Raw genomic sequence first — 24111 nt, 5'->3', positions numbered from 1 at the left:
TCAGAGACAGTCACTGTCTTAACTTATTAAAAAGTATAGATGTAATCTTCCCCAATAGACTTTCAAACTGATGATTGAGAGTTCGCTTTAAAAAATCTCTCAAGGACTTCCATATTTTTAAGTTGTAACAGGGAAATATTGTAACATTGACTAAGGTCTGATAGGATTAAGCATTCTAGACTTTCTTTAGATTTGCTTTTGCATAATAAATTAATCAAAAATAATGTTAAATATTTAAAATAATCTAACCTTTATGCAGTAGATGGTCAAATTTAAAAATTTTGCAACAAAAATATTTCTATAACAAGGTACTATTTAAACTTCACTAATAGGAGAACACTGGGTGGTCAAAATAAAGAAATTCTTTATGAAATGCCAAGATATTTGCACTTCACACAAGTCAACATGCTGCCATGATGACATTGTAAAGTTAATTCTGTTGATTCACTTGTCCAGCACTTCCAAGATGGCTTTTTTTTACAGTAAGTGAGCTAACAGTCTTTTGCACATTTTAGTAGTCTATAAAAGAATTTCCATTTAATTGTATCACACTTTCTGCTATGAACCAAGAAAGAATAACAATTTCTGCATTTTTATTGTGTTACTGGTACAAACAGGAGCTGGCCTTTGCCATTACAATTATTCCTGCATTTTATTTTATCATTATAACAAAGAAGATGCTGTAAACACACGGTCATAAATAATATGCCAGGGCTCTTTAAGAAACAAGGAGGCATACTATTAAAGATACTGATGGCTTATAGGGTAGACAAAGACAAACTGTCTAGATCTAAAGATATGTGGTCAGTTTGTAATACAATTATATAATATTGTGCATATTACAGGTCTTATTTTCCACATGCTAACATAAACCAATGTTTTCAATGTGCACCTTATATCTGATTGATCCCTTTTTAACCTCCGCTTATGTACAGCATACAGTACCTATACTTTGGTCCAAGCTGAATCTTCAGCAATACTGACCAACAGCTATGAAAAAGAGACTTTTGTTATTCTTTTTGATCACCTGTCAGTCCAAAAAAGTGCATTTGAAATTATTTCATCCAAACAGAGACAAAAAATAATGGTTCACTAGGAAATTGAAATTCCAGGCACACTAAAGTCTTAGTTATATATATTATCCTCTTCTCTAGTATCTTCTTCTAGCTAGTATCTCTCATGCGACCACTGCATGGGGCTTTCATTTATACCATAACATTTACGTGCTTTATCCTTAATTTCCAAGGCTTGCAACCTATAGTATTTGTTCCATATTTGTTTTTCAATGTAATTATGTGGATGCTAATTCACTGAGATTACTATCATACTGACCATGCTTTCTGGGCACAGATCTTGTTATCCAGGTGCCTAATACTGAAATAGAATCCCAGTTATTATTATACCTACTATTGGTCTATAGATGGTATTTGATTTTGTTTTCCCTACACTAAAGATAACAATTTATAGACATTTTCTGCTTCTCCTAGAAACAATTTCCAGGTTGAATCAAAAATCCAATCATTATACCTAGGCATTAATCAGAATGGAATCAGGTTCTAATGTGATTACCACCAATTTATAAAGTCTATTAATTTGTTTAACCATAAAGGATTAATTATGCCACTTCCAGATTATCATGATCCATATACTGTACAGTATTAAGCTGCCTGCCATATATACCTGTACCATGATTCATAGCTTTGTGCATTCATTCTCTTACTCGTGCTTTTACGAGTGGTGAGTTACAGGGAACCATATGAACTACCGACAGGATGATTATTGAGTATTCAGCAAGTGTTTCCACTGTTCTGTAAAAATGGGTAGCTCTGCACTCTCTTCTCTGGATTTTTATAACTTTTTTTTTTATAATGTCGTGTGTTTATATCTCTCTGCCTTTTATCTACGTTGCCCTACCCCAAGGTAAATTTTAACTCTGAATCATTGGAACAGTTGCAATCAGTTATCATTTGTCTTTCCATTATAATTTATTTGAAACTGTACTTGTTCATATCTTTTTTAAACAACGCTACTGAAGTGAGTCACTTTGAACCAGCTAAGGACTTACCTCCAGGGAACAAACATACACCAGGCAGTAAACACAGACTAGGTAGGAAAAGGAGCTCTTAATGATGTTGTACAGTACACTGTCTCAAAAAATAAGTCTCCAAATAAACACCTTATGGAATCATTGTAGCCATTTTGTAATCGCAAGGTTAAATTACATCAGGCAAAACAATGACACACAAATTAAGCAAACTGTAGGGCAAGTTAATTCCTTTTTTTTCTTTTTTGCAATAATTCTCTGCTAAAATAAAATGATAGAAAGTTGGTTACTTAACTTTGGGAAGAATTCTCCTGTTGACATTGATACTCCTTTTAAATACCCCTTCACCTCATTATTTTCTTTGCACCTTGTAGCATTATTGGATGTTCTTCTCACAGAGAACTCCCAATTGCAGCATCTCCAGAAATGTGCTAGGATAAAAAAAATAATAAAATAAGTGTAAAGAAAAAACATTAACAGAACACTTCACACCTACTTGTGAATCTATCCCAACTTTATGTATTAGGAAATATATTATACTACTGTGACATGTGAAAAAAGTCAGTTCAGGTTTTAAAAACCTTTACAATTTCTGGAATAACATTTGAAATACTTACGGTTAATGGCATGACGTTATTTAAATGATATCTTTTAATATTGGCTTCAACTAATTCACAGAGACTCCATATTAAAATTGATAGATACATGAATACATGTATCATTTATTTCCCTGTTTAACCCTAATTCAGTATCACAAGGAGTCTCACCTGACAGCATCAGGTGAACACGACCCAAATGAAGAGATTCACTCAATTTGAACAACCTCTCAGATGGATTTCCAGTGACAAATTTATTTGGGTGGGTTTATTAACAAAACAGACAAATAAGGCAAGAGGGTTGATGGAGAGATGATTACTTTATAACAGGGAGATTCCTTATGATAGTTTTAGTGGTTAAATGGAAATCAATCCACACATTATCAATTATATCCAGTTTAATAAGACCTATGAAGCACATATAGTTATGTACGGCTGGAGCCCATTTGTTTATTCTCATTATTTTTCTCTGTGTTACTAACACTGTTTTAACTATAAGAATAAGCAGATGCCATGTGACAATACCAACTGTGAAAAGATTTGCCTGCCAAAACAGAAAAAAAAAAATACAAAAGTCATAAAGGGACTTGTTCCTTAATGTTTACCTTATATCACTGTTTATCAGCAGGCATACTCATCTCAATCCTGCTTAATCCAGTTCAGGATGGGAGGGAAAGAGAAAATCCTAGAACAACCTATTAAAACACAAACACACGCATAAGTTAAGGAATGTGTGATGAAGACCAATGTGAAGAGATGAATGCACTAAATTCAAACAGACACAACCATCCAGTGCAGGAACCAAACCTAGGATGATGGACCCATCATGCAGCAGTAATAACCACTATTGTTCATTAAAAGTAAAGCAATTAAGAGGATGTACATAAACATAAATGAGAAAATACAACAAAAAAGATGAGTGCTAAAATGTTACCCGAGTATGATCACTACTGGAGCTTTACTGAACATTTATTATTTTAAATTACGGATCATCACACCACCAACAATGAATTACAGATAATGTTGGAGCAGAGGCTGAAATTTTATTCCCAACAGCATACACTTTTTCGGTTACATCTACTCTGACATAACTTCCATCTAAATATCATTAAATATTTTTAAGATGAACAGTGGTAAGTAAGGCTTACATCACTAGAAGACTTTAGCAGAGCCAGGGATGATTCAGAATATCCTTCAGAGTAGGGCGGTCCCTTGGACGGAAACAAAGGCATTTCTCGATTATATCCTTGCAATCTGGAAAAATGAGGGAAACCGCTAGCTATAACTCTAGTAATAAGGTCGGAGAGGTTTACTTTATTAAACTGTGGTTAGTTTCCTTTATTTCTCACCTACTGAGACCTCTCTCGTGATGAAAATTTTACACTCCATAATTTCAAGTTTTCCTTTAAATGGCATTTTCCCACACAGCAGTTCAAACAGAGTAACACCCAGTGTCCACACAGTGACTGGCTCTGCCTTGTACTTCTTGAATAAGCACCATTCTGGAGGCCAGTATTCAAGAGTGCCTGAAACAAACACAATTTTAATGCACAAACATTTCAGCCAATTTGCAAACTGTCCAAGTGTCACATTGACTTACCAGGAGCATATTTATATTTTTCTTCATGTAACAAATCACCATACCCAAAATCGATCAGTTTAATCTGACCAGTGGTAGTCTGATACATGATATTATTAGGTTTGATGTCATTGTGAAACACTCCCCGTGAATGGCAGTGCAGCACTGCCTGCACAATCTGACGGAAGGCATGCTTTGCTTTCTCTTCATTCATGGGTCCAATGTTTTTGTATATGTAGTCTTCAAGACTCATGGAAGACTCCAGCAGCTCCATAAATATAAAAATATATTTTCGTCTGAGGATATATTCATGCATCTGGATAATACTTTGACAAGCAGGCACTGCGCATACACGCTTCAGCAGTCCCACTTCTAAAGGAACTTTTCCTTTTCGACCTGGCTGGGGGTGCAAACATAAAAACATCCTTGTCAACTTCCTCTTCACATCGCAGGATAACTAACTACTGTTTCTTGCTAAGGCAGTAATTTTGTAATCATGAATACTTAAGGGGCTATCTAAATAGCAACTATTATTATACGTTATAGTCACTTTCAAAAATCAATGTTTTCATGGTGAATATTACCATAAAGCAACAGAAATAAATATTGACTTGTAAATATTGACATTTAATGTATTAGGCTACAAATGCATGCTCAGGTTTTACAGAAAAAAAAATTTAATTTTTAATTTTGTTTCATTGATATTAAAGTATTACAACTGTGCAGCTCTGTAAGATGATATGCTGCTCAATTAAAAATACACTGCAAATTAAATGTTTGTTTATTTACCTTTTTTTTTTACCATACCCACCCCCAACTCTAATTACATTAAATTACTGATATTGATGACTTCAAATTTTAAGAGATTTTTTTTCTATTGTAGACATGCTTTTGCTCACATTTGTACTCCAGCAAAGGCACTACAGGGAAATGGAAATTGTTGCAGGGCTCAAAAGAAACAGGGCAGTTATGAAAAATAATAATTATAATATATTTCAATTATAAGCACATTTCATAAAGTCTCACTATACTGTATGCAGGTTAAAATATAGAATGATAAAGCCGACAACATAACCAATATTATAAACAGATAAATAAGACAAAATAATGTCAAAATTAAAAAAAAAAAAGCATTCAGCACATAAAAGCCTGTTTGAAAAGATATGACCTTAACTTTGTTTTAAAAGAGTTGTACAAGACAGGGAGAGAGGTTGGGAGCAGGCTCTGAAACCACTTTGCCATAATGAACCACATGGATTGGGACCCGAGTACAGAGGATGACACCTCAGCACCACAATGGAACAGACTGTCAAATATAATGGGGTAGGAAGTTTTACAGCTCGGGAGTCACAGTACTAAAGGTGCTATCATCACTATTTTGTATGAAGGCACAACAAATAATTTTACATTGGACAACCTTAAATTGTGATGAGGCTGTAATATAGCAACAAGCTGAAACTTTGCCTTGAAGAGTTCTGTAAATTTCACTATTGGAGGCAGAAAAGTAATTAGTCACTTGACCAATATAGTTCTCCTTTGGCACTTTGTGCTTTTTGCACTTTAGACTCACCAATCCCTCTTTGAAATGTGAGATGAAAATCAGAGAGCCCTGAAAAATAACCCCTTAAGACATCTGAAGACCCAGCCAGTCAACTGTCCAAGCCATAAAAAAGGAGGACAACAATGTACTTTATTCTAGACAATCAATGAATGGCAATGACATCCCAGCTTATTGCTCCAGTTTAAAAAAAACAAAAAATAGCAAATTGTCTACTGTCTCTACCAGTAAGGGTGTCATGATGGTCTTAACATGTTTTGCAAGAACTATGTTTACAGTACACAATTGTGGAGGGAGAATGACTCCAGCATTTTGACTGATTCATTTAATTAACATAGTATGTACCACATCATTGATAAGTTTTTCTCTTGTCCCTACCCATGCCAGAATATGAACAGTGCCAATTACCAACAGGAAAACTGCAGTTTGTAAGAGCATCACTGGTTAAAAATGCTAATACTGATGCTAATTTTTATCAATGCATTTCAGCAGTCAATGATACAGCTGCCATAAGAGTATGCTGGTATAAAAGGATTGTGCAGGCAAGGCACTCCACAGAAACAGCATATACATTTTAAAGAAAGCCTTGTAAAATCTTATAAAGACACTTACCACATCAATCCATTTGGATCCTGAGCTCAGTGCAATAATTTTTATAGCCACCTAAACAGAAAACAAACATGTAAGATGGATTGGTTTGTGGCACCGTTTAGTCATTTTGTACCTGAACAGCATGTCAATTCTTTAAATATTTCGTTTGCAGATTCAACTTACAGTTGCATTGTCAGACTTCCTTGTTGCCATCCTTACTTCACCATTACTTCCTTCACCAAGAAGTTGACCAATATTATACTTTTTAAGAACAGGAGCAAATTCTAAAAGAGAATAAAACATTTTCAGAAAGCTGCCAATCAAAAAATCTTGAAATAATACAAGATTTCTTACCTGGGTGATTTGTCATCTGGGACACATTTGGGGATTTAGAATCTTCTCCAGTTAAATCCTCATCATTCCATTCAAATGATTCATTGTCTGTCTATAGTAAAGTAGAATTAACCTTTGCCATGTTAAAGAAAGCATTAAATAATTCAGGACACTGTTACCACAATCTATTATTTATAATAACATTTTGAACAGATATGTACATCCAATTACTATATAAGCATTGGAAAATACACACTGAGCAAAGAACATTTCATGGTTTGCTTTTTACATTTGCAAAGGTATTAAGAACACAATTCATAGTCAGAACACAGCCACTCATTTTGCAATGTTCTGAAAAATAACCGTTTTGCTAACAGCGGTGCAGTTTCCTTTCTCCAATTAGTCATGAGGCACTCGCCAACACATCCCACTTCTATTCACTTGAAACAATCACTTCTTCAATATAGACTATGCTTGTTAAATCACTTAAACCACTTTCTTTTTCTAAAGAAATCCAGGCAGAGTACCACTACTTGCCAGCTACAGGTATGTGACTATAACCAATGGCCTCATGTATAAAGTCTTGCTTTGATTCCGCTTAAGAAAAAAAGAAAAAAAAAAAAAAAAGGATTTCTAAAAACTGTATGTACAACACATCCCACAACAAATTCCTTCATAATCCTAAAACTATGCACTCTTGCATGTGCTTATTATTTTTAAGAGATAAGATTAATGCTAAGCTGGCCTGCAAAGCTGGTGGTCTTTTAAAATGGCTGAATCTCATAAAATTAATGTTTTTTTGTATGAACTGTTTTAACGATGCAATTGTGTAATTGCAAAACATGGATTAATACTCAACAACTGTCCTGCACATATTCAGTAAGTTTTTAATCTTAATGCCCCATTACACTCCAATGCAAAGTGCCAGTGAGGGAAAGCTATTTTTGTACAAGTTATATAAAATACTTAACATTATAACACAATTTCACATGGGAAATGCATACTGTATATACAGTGGAACTTTGGGTCATGACCATAATTCGTTCTAAAACACTGGTTGCAACCTGATTTGGTCGTGACCTGAACTAATTTCCCCCATAGGACTGTATGTAAATACAATTATTCCGTTCTATATCGTACGAACTGTATGTAAATATATTTTTTTAAAGATTTTTAAGCACAAAAATAGCTAATTATACCATAGAATGCAGTGTAATAGTAAACTAAATGTAAAAACATTGAATAACACTGAGGAAACCTTGAACAGAGAAAACTAACATTGCAAGAGTTCACGCTACAGCCTCATGAACCTCTCGCTGTAAACACTTTTTAATGAGTTTTAAACACAGGGAAAAAAATTAAAATTTGAAAAATCTTTAATTTATACAAAAACTAACCATAAACAACCAAGAAAACTAACCTTGCATGAGTTGAGTTCTGGCATGAAGGAAGTGAGGAGGAAGAACTAGCCACTCGTAGAAGGATAGTTTTGCAGCAAATCGCCATGAATCTTCCTGGCTTTCTCGCATAACATCGCCTCGCTTACGCTAACCCCTGCAAGTTGCTTCTCGTTCAACCACACTAGCAACAGTTTTTCCACCTCTTCCAGCACTTTAGGCCTCTGCTTGGTTAACACTGTAACTCCTTTTGCAACTTCAGCTGCTTTAATGGCCTCTTTCTGCTTTAGAATAGTCAAAATCGTAGATTTTAACTTCTTGTACTTGGCGGCAAAAATCAGTAACATGAACGCCACGCTCATACTTTTGAATAATTTCTTTTTTTAATTCGATTTCAATTTTTTTTAACCTTTCCTCTCACCAATACTACCACTCTTCACTTGCTTAGAGGCCATGGTTAATTGCAAAAATGAATGCAAAAGCACACGAAATGGAGCACAAAGAGTTCACAGTGAATGTACGCATGTCTGACTGAGAACAATGTACAGGGAGAGACTGAACACGTGCGAAAATCATCGGCATGTACGAACCGGAAGGCAAACTGGCTTGTTCGTCACCCGAGTGTGTGGACGTGACCAGATGCAAAAGTTTGGCAAACTTTTTCGTCGTAACCCGATTTGTATGTGTTCCGAGACGTTTGTGACCCAAGGTTCCACTGTACATCTTTTTGAAAGAATAACTTTGAATTGAAAAATACAAAACTTAAGTTTTAATGACCCATCCAAATTATCATTGGTGTAGCCAATTGGTTTTTAAAGTCACATTATTAATTCAATGGAGATCACCTGTCTATATTCAAGGGGTTTCAGTTGATTGTAGTACACCTGAACCTGGAAGATCTAATTTGTGGCAAGTCATTATTGTGGCCTAACCTGCACAATGAAGACAAAAGAACACTGCAAACACCTCCCTGAAAAGGTAACTCTGGAAATAAGCATCAAAGAATCCAAACCAGATCTACTGTAATTTAATGCTGTAGAAGAAATTGTGAAAATTTCCAAGGAGTGATTTTTTATATATATACATAAATACTGTATATATACATACATATATATTGTACTAACTGTGAACCAAGACCAGACTACATAGTACAGTACTAAGAGGAGAATGATCCTCCGTTCTAAGTATTGTTGAAATGAAAAGTGGGACAAGATCAATACCAATTTTAACTAATACGTAGTTATGTTTGTTTCATGTTTCTTCTCAGTTTGCTCATCTGGTTGTTTGATTGCCCATTAACAGCATTGCGCCAGTAACATCTTGTCCTCTCTCAGTTAATGAAATGCAGCTCATATTCCTCTCAATTTAAAGAGACCAAGCACACGGAAAAATGTAAATGTACTAAAAAATAATTGCAATTGTTAACCACATTACGTTAAAATGAGTGTTACTGACATAAAATTGTAAATGTTATTCACTTCAGGACACAGCCCTGAAATCCCTATACAAAAAGTAATGATGATGAGAGGTAAACATTAGATAAATTATATCTGAAGCACAACTGTCTCTCAGTAACTCATTGGTGGATCTACTATCAGGGTGATCAGAGTGTGCACCCTGGAGCCTTAGCAGATTCAAGAAAAAAGTAATGCCAGCATTTTCTGCTTCAGTGGACTCTCACACCTTTCCATGCAACACACATACTCGTACACAATCACTCCTAACATTATATTGCCATTCCTCAATCTATTGTAAAAGTTACTTCTGGCTTAAATTTTCAAGGGAAACCACCTCCTGCTCATATTAGTTTTATATATGATATCCATAGAGTGTAAATAAATATGCAGTATATGTGTGAAACCCTGCAGCCCGGGGGTTGGGGGTGTGGTCTTAAACTTGTCTTGCTGTAATTCATTTCTCAATTACGTAGATAATATAGAAGAATAAATATTTCTGAAAACCTCTTCATGAGGTCCCTTATATGAACGCATAATGGAAAATATTTTGAAGTATTTGCACCCCAAAAAATTATCCCCTTTTTTGTTCTTATAACACCAAAATACTTGAAAATTGACAGAATTTGTTTAATAACATTAGTTATCTATACAAACCTTAATAAGACACTGCCCTTTACTAAGTACCATTTAATAAAGCCATTTACCACTCTTTATCATTTCTGGTTTCACATTCAAAGAAATGTCCTTTCAACCTTTTCTGGAGCTTTCCAACTGTCTCACAATTGTTGTTTTTTTTTCCATGATACTTATAAAGTGAGTAGACATGTACAGTAATGAACACAAGTGAACCATAGCACATGAACACTGACTTGCGGATCCAGCTCTTCCCAGTTAGACAGGCTGCCATGAAGAGACAGACAGTCCCCGGGTTACGCACAAGATAACTGTAGGTTTGTTCTTAAGTTGAATTTGTATGTAAGTCGGAACAGGTACATTATTTTAATAAATGCTATTGTTGACCGAATGTAACCAAGTGAAGGTTAAGATGAGCTCTTCTGCACAGCACTGTACACGCTATCACAGCAGGAAGGCACCCCTCGTCAACACATCCGATGTATGGACAAGAGACAACTTCCTGCTGTGTGCATAATAGTACAAGCAGGCTTGCTATTGAGAATGAATGGAGGCGCTGAGGGGCAATTCACCATTCGCCCACCACACAGTCACCTCCACTTACATACAGCATGCTTCCTACAGCGTCTGCCCACCGAGAATGAACAAGGTGTGGCCAAAGGTGGGTAGGGAATTGTCCACTACCACCCCCATTCAACAGGCAGCCACCCGAGGCATGTTATACAATTCTGCCCCCCACTGCCCCATTTACCCTCAATGGCCTCCGTTCAGCCACAACTAGGTCACAGCTTGCAGCATCACCAACCGCCCACCGAGAACGAATGGAGCAGTCAGAAGCAGTGGCTACAGCAGCGTAGTGGACAGTCAGCAAACCGCTCCATCAAGCCTCCGTCCTGCACACGAGCGGTAGCTGTGGCCCTGGTGACTATGAACCCTGGGTCACCGCTTGCCGCGCACCCAGCTTCCCACTGAGAATGAATGAATGAGATGCGGCTCCCACCGCCCCATTCATCAACTGGAGCCGCTTGAGGGATACTACACTGCGGGAGCAGCAAAATCTCCCCCTCCAGCCACCGCTTGGAGCATCCCCAGGCCAAAGATGAAGGAGCGGCAGTTACTAAGGAGCCTGCGTCACAGACAGATGGAGGAGCAGCTGCAGCCCCATTCGTAAGTCGCATATCCATAACTTGGGGACTACTTGTAGTCTTTGAATGTGAATACAGCACCAGCTGTAAAATTGACCAACACTGTGGTTATGAGACAACAGCATCCAGCTGCAATCAGTTCTACAGGCTGCAGTGAACTGTTCTTGAAATGACTACATAGATCATCAGGTGTTATCTCTAGCAGAGCAAGTTTGAAAATCATTCCAGACTTGAATGAATCTAATAGCAATGAAAGAATGATGTTTTTGGACTTCTCTAGCGCCTTCAACACCATCCAACCTCTGCTCCTTAGGGACAAGCTGACAGAGATGGGAATAAATTCACACCTGGTGGCATGGATCATGGACTGTCTTACAGACAGACCTCAGTATGTGCGTCTTGGGAACTGCAGGTCTGACATTGTGGTCAGCAACACAGGTGCACCGCAGGGGACTATACTTTCTCCGGTCCTGTTCAGCCAATATACATCAGACTTCCAATACGATTCGGAGTGCTACCACATGCAAAAGTTCGCTGACGACACTGCTATTGTGGGCTGCATCAGGAGTGGGCAAGAGGAGGAGTATAGGAAGCTAATCAAAGACTTTGTTAAATGGTGCGATTCAAACCACTTACACTTGAACACCAGCAAGACCTAGGAACTGGTGGTGGATTTTAGGAGGCCCAGGCCCCTCATGGACACCGTCATCATCAGAGGAGACAGTGTGCAGCGGGTACACACCTACAGTATAAATACCTGGGAGTGCAGCTGGATGACAAATTGGACTGGACTGCCAATACTGATGCTCTGTGTAAGGAAGGTCAGAGCCGACTATACTTCCTTAGAAGGTTGGCGTCCTTTAACATCTGCAATAAGATGCTGCAGATGTTCTACCAGGCGGTTGTGGCGAGTGCCCTCTTCTACGCGGTGGTGTGCTGGGGAGGCAGCATAAAGAAGAAGGACATCTCGTGTCTGGACAAACTTGTTAGGAAGGCAGGCTCTATTGTAGTAATAAAGCTGGACAGTTTAACATCTGTAGCAGAGCGACAGGCACTAAGCAAACTCCTGTCAATCATGGAGAATTCACTGCATCCACTGAACAGTGTCATCTCGAGGCAGAGGTGTAGCTTCAGTGACAGACTGAGGAGATCGTTCCTCCCCCACACTATGTGACTCTTCAATTCCACCCGGGGGAGTAAATACTAACATTACTCAAAGTTATTGTCTGCTTTTACATGCATTTTTATTACTCTTTAATGTAATACTGTTTTTTTGTATTGGTATACTGCTGCTGGATAATGTGAATTTCCCCTTGGGATTAATAAAGTATCTATCTATCTATCTATCCAAAAAAAATTCAGCTTCATTCTGGTTCATAAGATCAAAAAATGTAGAAACTTTCTTTGTATGTTTATTTCAGGGGAAAGGCTGTATTATACTATAACTCACCAAAGTACCATGTTACCCGAGTACATTCGTATAATTGGTTATGTTTAGAAAGCAAATGTTTCTTTTTAATGAGACTTTTTTTTTTTTTATCAATGCTGGCTGATATGCAACTGTCCCAAACAACTTCTACACCAGAGGTTGTAAATGTTTAGTCTTCAGAATCCCCTGTGGCTGCACGTTTTTGTTTCAAACAGTTTCTCAATCAGTCTTGTTTAATTAATTAACCTTGTTTTTCCTTTTATTTTGCATTTGGACACAATAGCATCAAATTTACAATTACTGTATAAGCAAATTAAGACTTCTATATCTTTAAATGGTTAGTTTTTTTTTTTTTTTTAATTCACTTTTGTTGAGGAGTTTGCATTCTTAACACTAGAATTACCAGAGCCTACAAAAAAACTCGTAGATCTGGCCCATCTTAAATCCATTCACATCTTTTCGCCAGCTTCTTTTGTCCTGTAAATGTGCCGATAAAGACAAGCAGCAAGCAGCCTACTATTTCATCCCCGCACATTCGTAAATGTAGGAAGGACGGTCCTTGCGTGTGTGTGTGAACTGTTAACATTTGAATTTGACGATTGCACATAGCACTGAACTTTCCTCTCTGTACTATTCTTTCCTCTGCATGTCCGGTAGTACAAAAGAAACAGCACTGTGCACCCAAAAGTGGACACTGGCAAAATCAGGAAAAAAATCAGGAAAAAAATGCACAGTCACTGATTACAAGTGCAAGAAGTTATTCAAATGAATATGAATAATGTTGCATCTGTGCCACAATGTTTTCTGAAATGTACGATACAGGTCATAAAATGAATAATTTCAAATATCATATATACCTATGTCTTTTTTTTTGTCAGTGCGTCTTTGACATCATAGACCATAAGGTGCATACTAATTCAGCGTGAGCAGGAAAATTGAATAAAAAAAATAAAGTGATGGTGAGATACGAAGGAGCAAGATTCACCAGCGTTTGTGTGTCAGCTTTTATCCCTGCAGATCAGACAATGTCCAGTTCCATTGCCTCAAAACACCACTCGCATATACAGTTATTCCCAGTTTCAAATAAAAACTATCAGCATCAGATCCTGGGGGGTGGTTTGGGCGTAGTATGTATCGTGATCGTGACTGAGAGAATAAAAGTGAAAAAAAAGGTAACTTTTACAGATACTATAAATGTACAGTGGCCGATACAGATGCAAACCAATTGTATGTGCGTACTGTATATCTATACTAATAAAAGGCAAAGCCCTCACTCACTCACTCACTGACTCATCACTAATTCTCCAACTTCCCGTCTAGGTAGAAGGCTGAGATTTGGCAGGCTCATTCCTTACAGCTTACTTACAAAAGTTGGGCAGGTTTCATTTCGAAATTCTATGCCTAATGGTCATAACTGGAAGGTATTTTTCTCCATTAACTGTAATAGAGTTGAGCTGGAAAGACGTGGGGGGCGGAGTTTCGTGTGACATCATCACGCCTCCCACATAATCACGTGAACTGACTGTCAACGCAGTGCGTAGAAAACCAGGAAGACCTCCAAAAAGCGCTTAAGAAAACATGAATTATATAATTGAGAAGGCAGCGAAACAATAAGAAGCGAGCAAGTGACATATACAACCATATTCATGAGTGCTGCTACCTCGGAAAGAAAGCAAGGTGTAAACCTAAAGTTTAAATTAAGTTCATAGACAGGCTACCGCTGGCGTTTCACATGCCCACGGGTAATGCGGGATGCAAGTTTAATGAGAGGATGCAGGATATAAACGAGAGTTTTGATCACTTTGTAACTAAGTTAAAATTGTAGGTGAAGGGGTGTGCTTATGCAAATTCCGAGACTCTGTGTTTGTGGGGGATTGACAGTTAAGGCGGGTGGGGGAGTCACGTCATCATCTCCCTCCTATTCATCTTATTTCGCTCTGAGCTGAGCTCCGCGGCTAACGCCGTCTTCTGAAGCAACTTCGTCAGACTGCCACCAAATACTCACAGAAAAATCCACAAGTTAATACACACGCTGTCTCTAGAGTTTCTCCACACTGAATCCTCCAGGCACTACTTACAAAAGGTCACATTGACAATCGTGTTACGTTATTTTTAAAATCTTTCCTTTTCTTAGCACAAGCACAGCTGAGAAGCTTGATGCATGTGCTCCATAACGCGTTAAAAAATAATGCATTTAATCACACTTTGCATTACAAGCAAAGGGAGCTTTTGTCAATGCATGATTTCCAGGTACACCGATTACATTGATCAGCGCATCCCGATTCATTTTACCCTCGCACCACCTTAGTTTGAGAAGAAGTATGAAAAAATATGAGGTTAACACAGAAAAACAGATCACCAATTCAAGCTTTATGAATAATCGATTAGCCATCAATAATTGTTTTGGTAAAGCCATCCTCCTTCCATTTTATAATTTTTCCGCCACTAGCCATGATTAAATGAACGGTAAAAAAGTAAGAGCAAAGCGAGGGTGACTTATTTAGGCAGGCATATATATGACAGCAACACTCAAGACAATGTCAATCATATTACGTTATTATTAAAATGTTTCCTTTTCTTTTTCATTACTTCTTTAACACACGACTTCTCCGCTGCGAGGCACGGGTATTTTGCTATATATATATATATATATATATATATATATATGAATGACCTCCAAAGAGCGCTGAGACTTTTGATATCATGAACGTGTCTGTAAAAACTGGGGTCTCCTGCCCAGCAAAAGTCGAGCAGCCAGCACGCGTGCATAGCTGTGCCGGCCTTTGAGACGCTGACTGCGCTTCTGCCTTAAGTCAAAGTGAGCACTTTTAATTTTTTTCATCCTCCCCTGCGCTATAGCCCAGACAAGTGCAAACACGGGACCCCTTTTCTACACCACGGCAAAATAATATTAAGGCGATTCACACTTTCTTTTGCACGTATACGATTATGAGGTCCTCAGCTCGGATTATGAAGACACGCACAGGAGTGGAGGACTGACAGTGCCATCACAGCTGATTAATGGTGGGGACGTCTCACCAGTCTACACAAGACCCACCGCGACTGTCCCCAAAAGGTGATCATAACATCAGCGAACACATCTATCTATACTATATAAAAGAAAAAGGCAACTTTCCTTTCTTTACATGCCAGTAAGGCACATTACCAGAGGCACAAACTTGAACGTTCACATAGAAAATGTAATTTCAATGTACCTGTACTTCTTAAAACGTTAATGTTTTACTGTTTAATAACTTATAGACTATAATTTATTATTTTTCCCTTGCACTCAGTGACCAAACCTATACACACACATATGGACACATACAAACATACACACAAGTATATGTGTACTGTATATGTATGTAATGTTTCCTTTTCTTTCTCTTTCCTTCTTTAACACACTACTTCTCCGCTGCCAAGCGCGGGTATTCTGCTAGTTAACAATAAGAACAGCATACTACTGAAAATGGCAAATATAGGAGGCAGTCAGGATCAAACCGGGGACTCTTGATCACAAGTCAGCAAATCTTACTGCTACGCCATGAAAGCTGTTGTCTTATCCTTGAACCTTTTGTGAAAGTGTTTATTTGATCTTTGGACTTCAGGCTTCACACATTATATAGTTTATGCCAACATTTTGTCATTTACTATTAAAGTATGAAAAACGTTTCTGTTTTAACAATGTGTTTACACACATTGCTGTAGAAACGGAACACACATGAAATGCATCTGTTCCAAATACAGTAATCCCTCCTTGATCGCGGGGGTTGCGTTCCAGAACTCCCCGCGATAGATGAAAATCCGTGAAGTAGAAACCATATGTTTGTGTAGTTATTTTTATATATTTTAAGCCCTTATAAACTCTCCCACACTGTTAACATTATTAGAGCCCTCTAGACAGGAAATAACACCCTTTAGTCAAAAGTTTAAACTGTCCTCCATGACAAGACAGAGATGACAGTTCTTTCTCACAATTAAAAGAATGCAAATAGATCTTCTTCTCTTCAGGAGCAGAGAATTTCAGAGGGAGAGAGAGCGCGCAAAGAAAAGCAAACAATCAAAAAATCAATACTTGTGCTTTTAAGTTTGCCGCTGCATTTTTTAGAGGAGTGTTAGTATCTTCTAATCAAACAGCCTTTGTGCAAACAGCCCCTCTGCTCACATCTCCTCCATCAGGCGCAGAGAACGTCAGAGAGAGAGAGCGAGATTAAAGCAATAATCAAAAAATCAATACGTGTGCTTTTGTGCTTTTAAATATGCCGAGCACCGCAATAAAGCGGCATTTTTTTAGAGGAACGTCAGTATCTTTTAAGCAAACAGCCACTGTGCAAACAGCCCCTCCATCAGGCGCAGAGAATGTCAGAGAGGGTGAGAGAGGCGCAGAGACAAGCAAACAATCAAGCTCCGCGCGGGATGCATATCTTATAGCATTGAGGAGTTTTAGTTAATATGTAATACATGCTCTGATTGGGTAGCTTCTAAGCCATCCGCCAATAGCGTCCCTTGTATGAAATCAACAGGGCAAACAAACTGAGGAAGCGTGTAGCATAAATTAAAAGACCCACTGTCTATAGAAATCCGCGAACCAGCGAAAAATCTGTGATATATATTTAGATGTGCTTACATTTAAAATCCGCGATAGAGTAAAACCGTTAAAGTCGAAGCCGATATAGCGAGGGATTACTGTAATGATCTATTATTTCCACTCTAAAGCACTTCACTCCTAGATAATCAATCAATGTATGAACTTTGTGCATGTTCTGCGGCTGTGGGGGGGTGGAATAGCTATTTGACTTTGTCGGCACATTTACAGGACAAAAGACGCTGGCAGAGAGGTGTGAACGGATTTTAGGTAGGCTGGATCTATGAGTTTTTTCGTAGGTTCTGGTAATTCTAGTTTCTAGTTTAGTTTCTAGTCTATCTAGCACAATAATTCCTTCTTTGTTCAGTTAAAAAAAAAGTATATCAAGGTTTTTTTTTTAACCAAACACCCAGAACTTACAACACACAAAACTGGGAAAAACGACTTGCTTAATTAAAGTAGGTATACAGTTAAAACAAGTGAGTTGGGCTAAAAACCTACAGCCACAGGGCCCTGACAACTGAACATTGAGAACATTTGAGCTACATTACTTCTCTGATAACTATTGATTTCTCTGCTCACTGTAACAAGAATGTAAGTTTAATGTTACTGTGCTCTGTACAAGAAATTATTTTATAAATTCACTCACATGTGCAGGCCAAAGTTAGCACACAGGGGCTTGTCAGCATTTTAGAAACTGCTAGCCTTGCATTTAGAGAATGAAGGGGGAAACTGCGAAAATAGGCATTGTACAATTCCTGTATGTTAGAGAGGAAATTGAATCTTTTCCTTTGCTTGTTTCGAAACCAAGAAAGGGCCTACACATGGACAGTATATAGATACCTGGATAGCAGCCAAACACTTCGAAGCTGAAAGACGAATGGGTGATATTGTCATTTATACTGAAAATCCTTTTTAAGCGCAGTGATGGAAAATGGCAGACTGTATACATCAAGCTCCCACTTTGGTGTTGTCATGCTATAGCTTCCTCCATCTGTAATGCCGCGTAAATCGTCATTGAAGAAAGCTAAGTTATATTATCTTATGTGATTTTTACTGCCATATCACTATGTGAGGGATTATCACCTTTTAATATCATATCTCTATATTTTTCGGTTACTTAAAATGCCACAATTATAAAAGAACTTATTCTAATTAGGGAGCTATAATCGCCCCCTAAAGGAAACACTCACATGAGTTGAGGATTTGTTCTACTTGTATATGTGTATGATTGGATTTAGGGATGGTCCGAACAATCGGCCTCTGATCTAAATCAGCCGATTTTCACTAAAAAAAGATTTGATTAGTGATTGGTAAATTGGCCAATCACAAAAAACAATATTTTCAGCCCCAGTTTTGTTAAGTTTTAGGGTAATGTAGTTGTAGTAGTCCCTTACACAAGAAATTACAGTACTTGAGCCAGTGCAGATTTTTTTTTTTTTTGCAGTAGACCTGCAGTGTAAAGAAAGAGCAGCAAGTAGAGGCCTTGTTTTTTTAGAGTGCGAGAGGTGACTGGAATATTTGCCTTTACATTAAAAAAAGTGGAGTAACTGAGAAAAAAAAGAATCGGAAAAGTAGTCATGTGCAATTAGTCAAATGACAAGAAAAGCTACTTCATTTTGTAGCTGTAATTAAAACGGACACCATTTGATTCCATGTCAAATCATCATCACACTTTTGGGCCTTACTGCCTTGCTGACACAAATTTAAACGAAGCTTGGCATTCTGATTTGGTCACATGAGTAACCCATGGAACTGAAATTGCACATGTCCTGGATTAATATTAAGGGTGATTTAAGCTAACAAAGTTTGAACTTATTGGGGGAGAGGGGGGTTGTGACTTTGACTGGCTATACAGTACAACCCCAAAATTCACGGGGGTTACATTCCTAGAGCACCCGTGAATTGTGAAAAAATGCAAATTTTGGATGTGGTTAAAAAAAATGCCTTTTTTCATAGTTTAAACCCTAAATATGCCCCCAAAACACTTTAATTTCATTTCAGACTCAGCTTAATACATTACCTAAAAATAAAGAATGTAAAGGTAAACCTGCATACTGTACTGCTATGTCTCCTGCAGTGCTAGAATGTAAAATACCGATGTTACTGCTATATGTACTGTAATTCATGCAAGCGCGTTTTCATTGCCAGAAGCCTTAGACAGCTCATTTCAGCGGCATCTTGGGACTTTAACCATTAAACTGCCACATACTTGGGGGTTAATGCATCACTGGACGCCAAATACTTTTTTGCTGCACTTTAAGTAAACATCACAATTAACAAAGAAAAAGTGAAATTTTAAAGTAAAATTTTTTTTTTCATGCAAAGAGCATCACTATTACTGCAACAATGATCATTTTACACACTGTTAATGAACTGTAAAAACTATTTTAAAACAACTGGAACAATATGTACAAAGTGCAGCTGACGCCATGGATGTAAATCACTGAGCCAACTGCGTTTAAACTGGCTGCAAGCAAGGACACAGAGGTAAGTGCTAATGCTGGCAGGCTAGTCTTAGTGCAGCTTGGGTCACAGAATTGCACACAAACACTTTACTCAAACACTTCAAAGAAACATGTCTCTTTCAGAAGTAAAAGGTGTTCAGCATACATTTAGTTAATGATTAAACAATAGACAAACATCATAGGGGAGCACAACCCCTGTCTGGGGGAGGAGAGAAAAGCAAAACAATCAGCCATAAAGGACAGGTACGGTTCAAGATTTTAAATAATCGTAGAGTCGCGTGAGAAGCCGCAAATAAGAAGACGGTGATTTATTTATTTTTATGGTGGAGATTCCAGCCTCGAACTGATGCGCGCACTCACAAAGAGACAAAAAAAAAGCAAACCGGTAATCAAACAGCAAATAAAGAATGTCCATCTATCCATCCATTATTCAACCCGCTATATCCCAACTACAGGGTCACGGAGGTCTGCTGGAGCCAATCCCAGCCAACACAGGGCGCAAGGCAGGAAACAAACCCCGGGCAGGGCGCCAGCCCACCGCAGGGCACACATACACACACCAAGCACGCACTAGGGACAATTTAGAATTGCCAATGCACCTAACCTGCATGTCTTTGGATGAAAACAAATGAAATAAGAAAACAAAGATACCATCCCGCCGTTCCCCTTATGGCGATTACACATTAGATACAACAAAGCACAAACAAAACACACATAGTAAAGCATGAAAAAGTTCATGAAAAATGGCAACGGATGAAATGTAATGATGAAAATAGATAGTCCAGAGATCTGCACGTTGAATGAGAATGTACAGATAGTCCTACCAGTAGTTCTTGAAATGGTGAAGACTGATGGACGGGTTCAGGAGCGCTCCTTTCTTTGCAGGATGGCCATGAATCCACTTACAGTCCTCATGTACACAGGCAGACAATCCAGATGCACAAAACAATCCAGGACAAAATTAATAAGTACAGGTAACCCAACAGAAGGCAGACAGACAGGAACTTGAAACACAAATTACAAAAACTTTTGTTTTTTGCTTTTGGTCACCGGCCCCCTTTTTAAGAGCCGCGCTGACATCCTTTGACCTTAACAGCCTCAGCACCCTCAGCATAGGACCAATCAGAGCCACTGCAGGGACTGCTGGGAGTTGCAGTTTCAAATTCTATTGGCTACTTTCACCATCCCAAGTCGCGGTTTTCTCTACAGCTACTTCCTGTTCTCTCTACAGTACAGTATTACCATGAAAAAAAGCCATAAAAATTGCAGAGGACATTTGCGGTTTTCGCTAACAATTAGTTAGGTTCTAAGGATAAATCCAAGAATCTAAGACTGTGGCCACGTACTCTGAACCGCGACTTTGTGGGGGTCTACTGTATCTCCTATACAATCCATTCGCACTTCTCCTTCAGTGTCTTTTGTCCTGTAAATGTGCTGATTAAGACAAGCAACAAGCAGCCTGCTATTCCATCCCCCCACAGCCGCAGAACATTCACAAACTTCTCCCAGCTCATGCCTTGTTTGATTATCTGGGAATGAAGTGGAGTTTTAGAGTGAAAATAATAGATCGTTATTTGGAACATATGCATTTCATGTGTGTTCCGTTTCTACAGTGATCTGTGTAAACACATTGTTAAAACATAAACTTTTTATATTTTACTAATAAATGTTACAAAAAGTAGGCATAAACTATGAATTTGTGAAGCCTGAAGTCCAAAGATCAAATAAACACTTTTACAAAAGGTTCAAGGATGATACAACAGCTTCCATAGTGTAGTGGTAAGATTTGCTGACTTGTAATCAAAAGTCCCTAGTTCAATCCCTGCTGCCTCCTATATTTGCCATTTTTAGTAGTGAGCTGCTCTTATTGTTAATATTATACTTTACACACATACATTTAGTTTGCGTCTGTAACAGACCATGTACATTTATAGTACTGTACTTGTAAAAGTTGCCATTTTTTTTTTCAGTTCACTGCATGATCACGATACATACTTACCACCCTAGGGATTGGACGCTGTTAGTTTTTATATGAAACTGAGTAACTGTAGATACGGGTAGTGCTTTGAGGCAATGGAACTGGACTTTCTCTGATGTGGAGGGATAAAAGCTGACACACAGACGCTGGTGAATCTGCCTTCTTCGTATCTCACTGTCACTTGTTTTATTGAGTGTTCCTGCTCACACCGAATTAGCATGCACCTTATAGTTTATGATGTCAAAAAAAAAAAAAAAAACACCGACGTAGGTATATATATTTAGAATTATTCATTTTATGACCTTTTATGAAGCCAGTTCAGCGCTATATGCAATCATCAAATTCAGATGTTAACAGTTTACACACAAGGACCGTCTTTCCTACATTTATGACATGTGTACCTGTTGCAATGCGCACACTTCTTTCTATGCTGTGATTTCTATTACATTGAAAGAGCACTTGACACTGACTCAGTTTACTTTCCTGGGGAAGCGGCTGTCTTAGAACAGAAGCTTGTCGATGTTGCATCCTCCTTTTCTTTTTCCGTCACTTTTTCTAATAAGATGCACCGATGAAGTTCCTCTGCAATATGAGCCATGAACACTCTTCTTTTCCACTCAAAAAATCCCGGACCATCGAGAAGTGTGTGAACTGATGACATGAAGAATCGCCTTCACGCTGAACTGGAATCGTCCCCACGTAAATCAAAGTCATCCAGCCGATCTGGATCTGCATAATTAGATCCGGACCACCCTGTACTTGTAAGTTGCACAGAAATGGTTCTTATATTGTTTTAAAGAGCTTTTCCAGCTCTTTATTTTGAATACATACTATGCTATCCCCAAAATGAAGTTACCATGTTATGAGTGATTATAATATTGAAAATTGAATAGCAAAAAAAAATTTAAATTGGTCAGTTTTTTTTTTTACTAAAGCTATTTTATAATGTCATGAGCATCTAAAGAAACATTTGTCTTTGGTTTTTGAGTCAGTGCTGAGTTATCATTACTTATGTGAAGTTTGTATCAAAACCGCAATTCCTTACAATGCCGTTGAATCAGAATGTCAAGTTTTGCTAAAATCTGCGACAATGAGGTCCAAAAGTGTGTTTATTTGAAATGGAATTACCCAAAAAGAAAGGGAAGAATGTTAAATTGCTGCTTAGTAAACAACTGGCTTTTTAAAAGATTTGTACTGTTTATTGTTTATTATTGTATGTCATACTGCACAAGTTTTGGTAAAAAAAAAAAAACAAGAGATATATAATTAAAATGGTAATCCATATTTATAATTACTCAAGAATTACAAATGTCTAGCAAATGCACTGAAGAAAAAAATATACCTGTATAATACAGTAAATTTATATTTTAACAGCATATAGCTGTAGTACAATTAATGATGTAAAATGATTAGAACTTATAAGTGCATGTATAAGTGCTTTTAAGACGTTTTTAATTGCCAATATCAATTAATTGTGTAAATATATATATATATTTTTTGTTAGAGAAATGGTGAAAACTACTTTTTTAATTAAACTAGGGTGCTTTGCCCCTTGCTCGCTTCACTCACCCACAACCTACACCCCCCACCCCCACCTAGGGGCATGCTACTCGCTAGCCACTTTGCCTCTCATTATTGTGGGGTTGCTGAACACATGCCAAGGAGATGCGGTCGGATCAGCTGATGGCTTGCTGCTGCTGCTGCCGAGCTGCATGTCGATCATTTAAAAACCTGTACAGCAGCTGTGCTTTTGTCTCACTGCCCTGTCTCGCAGGATGTTAAAGTGTCTTTCCGAGAAAATCACGTCTCAGATGTTTTTATTATAATAGTTTTTTTTATTATAATACATTAATTCAGATAAATACATTACAGTAAAATTTAAATAATGATAGCTTGTAATTATAAGAAGCATTTTTCATGCATTAAGGACAAGTATTTTTGTATATATTTTATTAGTTAAGTATGCATTGTAATGAAATTTTATCTATTTTAGTAATTTAATGGTGAATGAACAATAAACCTACAGAATTTAATTTTGCTAATAAAAAAGAAGAGTTAACACCCGTGCTCTACAGTTTAATTATAAAAATACCAAAGTTAAAAATTTACTAGGACATTAACACTTCTATTTGTCTGATTATGCATAAGCATAGTGTAAAAAAGTTTTTAAAGGGACAAAAGGGTGGGGAAATCATAATCAAAATGGAATTGGCCGATAAAGTAACATGAAATTGGTAATTTTGTCAGCCTTAAAAAATCTGATCAGAGCATCACTAATTGGATTCTTTAAGTGTGGTAACTGCTTGCTGGGTTGGAAA

At 37.6% G+C, this 24111-nt stretch overlaps 1 protein-coding gene across 1 annotated transcript in view; it reads right to left on the bottom strand.

Moving 5' to 3' along the window:
* Positions 1–3802: 3802 nt before the first annotated feature.
* LOC120538628 (serine/threonine-protein kinase pim-2-like) overlaps positions 3803–24111 on the bottom strand; it is a 33578-nt gene continuing 13269 nt past the window's right edge. The window contains exons 3-8 of the mRNA XM_039768015.1: positions 6723–6813; positions 6552–6652; positions 6390–6440; positions 4241–4619; positions 3990–4166; positions 3803–3894 (exon numbers count right to left, since the gene is read on the bottom strand). Of these exons, the coding sequence (XP_039623949.1) occupies positions 3803–3894; positions 3990–4166; positions 4241–4619; positions 6390–6440; positions 6552–6652; positions 6723–6813 (891 nt within the window). The remainder of the gene's footprint in view (positions 3895–3989; positions 4167–4240; positions 4620–6389; positions 6441–6551; positions 6653–6722; positions 6814–24111) is intronic.

The sequence above is a fragment of the Polypterus senegalus genome, chromosome 11 (genome assembly GCF_016835505.1).
Source record: "Polypterus senegalus isolate Bchr_013 chromosome 11, ASM1683550v1, whole genome shotgun sequence".
NCBI lineage: Eukaryota > Metazoa > Chordata > Cladistia > Polypteriformes > Polypteridae > Polypterus > Polypterus senegalus.
This window is presented reverse-complemented; position numbering and strand designations above follow the sequence as displayed.